The 449-nt window shown below is 33.9% G+C and overlaps 1 protein-coding gene across 1 annotated transcript in view; it reads left to right on the forward strand.

Annotated features, from left to right (window-relative positions):
• LOC119585386 (eIF-2-alpha kinase GCN2-like) overlaps positions 1 to 449 on the forward strand; it is a 29,087-nt gene that overhangs the window by 24,408 nt on the left and 4,230 nt on the right. The window contains exon 2 of the mRNA XM_037934052.1: positions 353 to 433. Coding sequence (XP_037789980.1) covers positions 353 to 433 — 81 coding nt within the window. The remainder of the gene's footprint in view (positions 1 to 352; positions 434 to 449) is intronic.

The raw sequence follows: 449 nt of genomic DNA on the forward strand, positions 1-449 counted from the left end.
TTATTATGGTTATCATTATTTGATTTCTTAGTTGATTAATTTATAAATTATTTTTTAAAATTATTATTCTTATGATTATGATAATTGTATTACATCATGGCATTTGTGCTATGCTATAATTTTTTTCTTGGTATGTGTTGTAGAACCTGCTGCAAACTCTTTTTATTGAGAATTGTAAATACTCGTTTGTATATGATGAAACTAATTATATCACCAGTTAGTTCTTTAATAAAAGACAGGAGCTTTTGTGTAACATATGTTTACATTGTTGTGTTTCCTTTCCCACTGTTACTCTCTTTTACACCTACACTTGGACACAAACATTCACACATATGGACATTTTTGACAACAGAGCTACCTGGGTGAACATGCTCGACCCTACAAGGAGAGCATCTACGAAGAAATGGTGGCTGGTCAGGAAGCGCGGAGACAGGCAAGCGTGGAGGCTG

The sequence above is a fragment of the Penaeus monodon genome, chromosome 19, assembly GCF_015228065.2.
Source record: "Penaeus monodon isolate SGIC_2016 chromosome 19, NSTDA_Pmon_1, whole genome shotgun sequence".
Lineage (NCBI taxonomy): Eukaryota > Metazoa > Arthropoda > Malacostraca > Decapoda > Penaeidae > Penaeus > Penaeus monodon.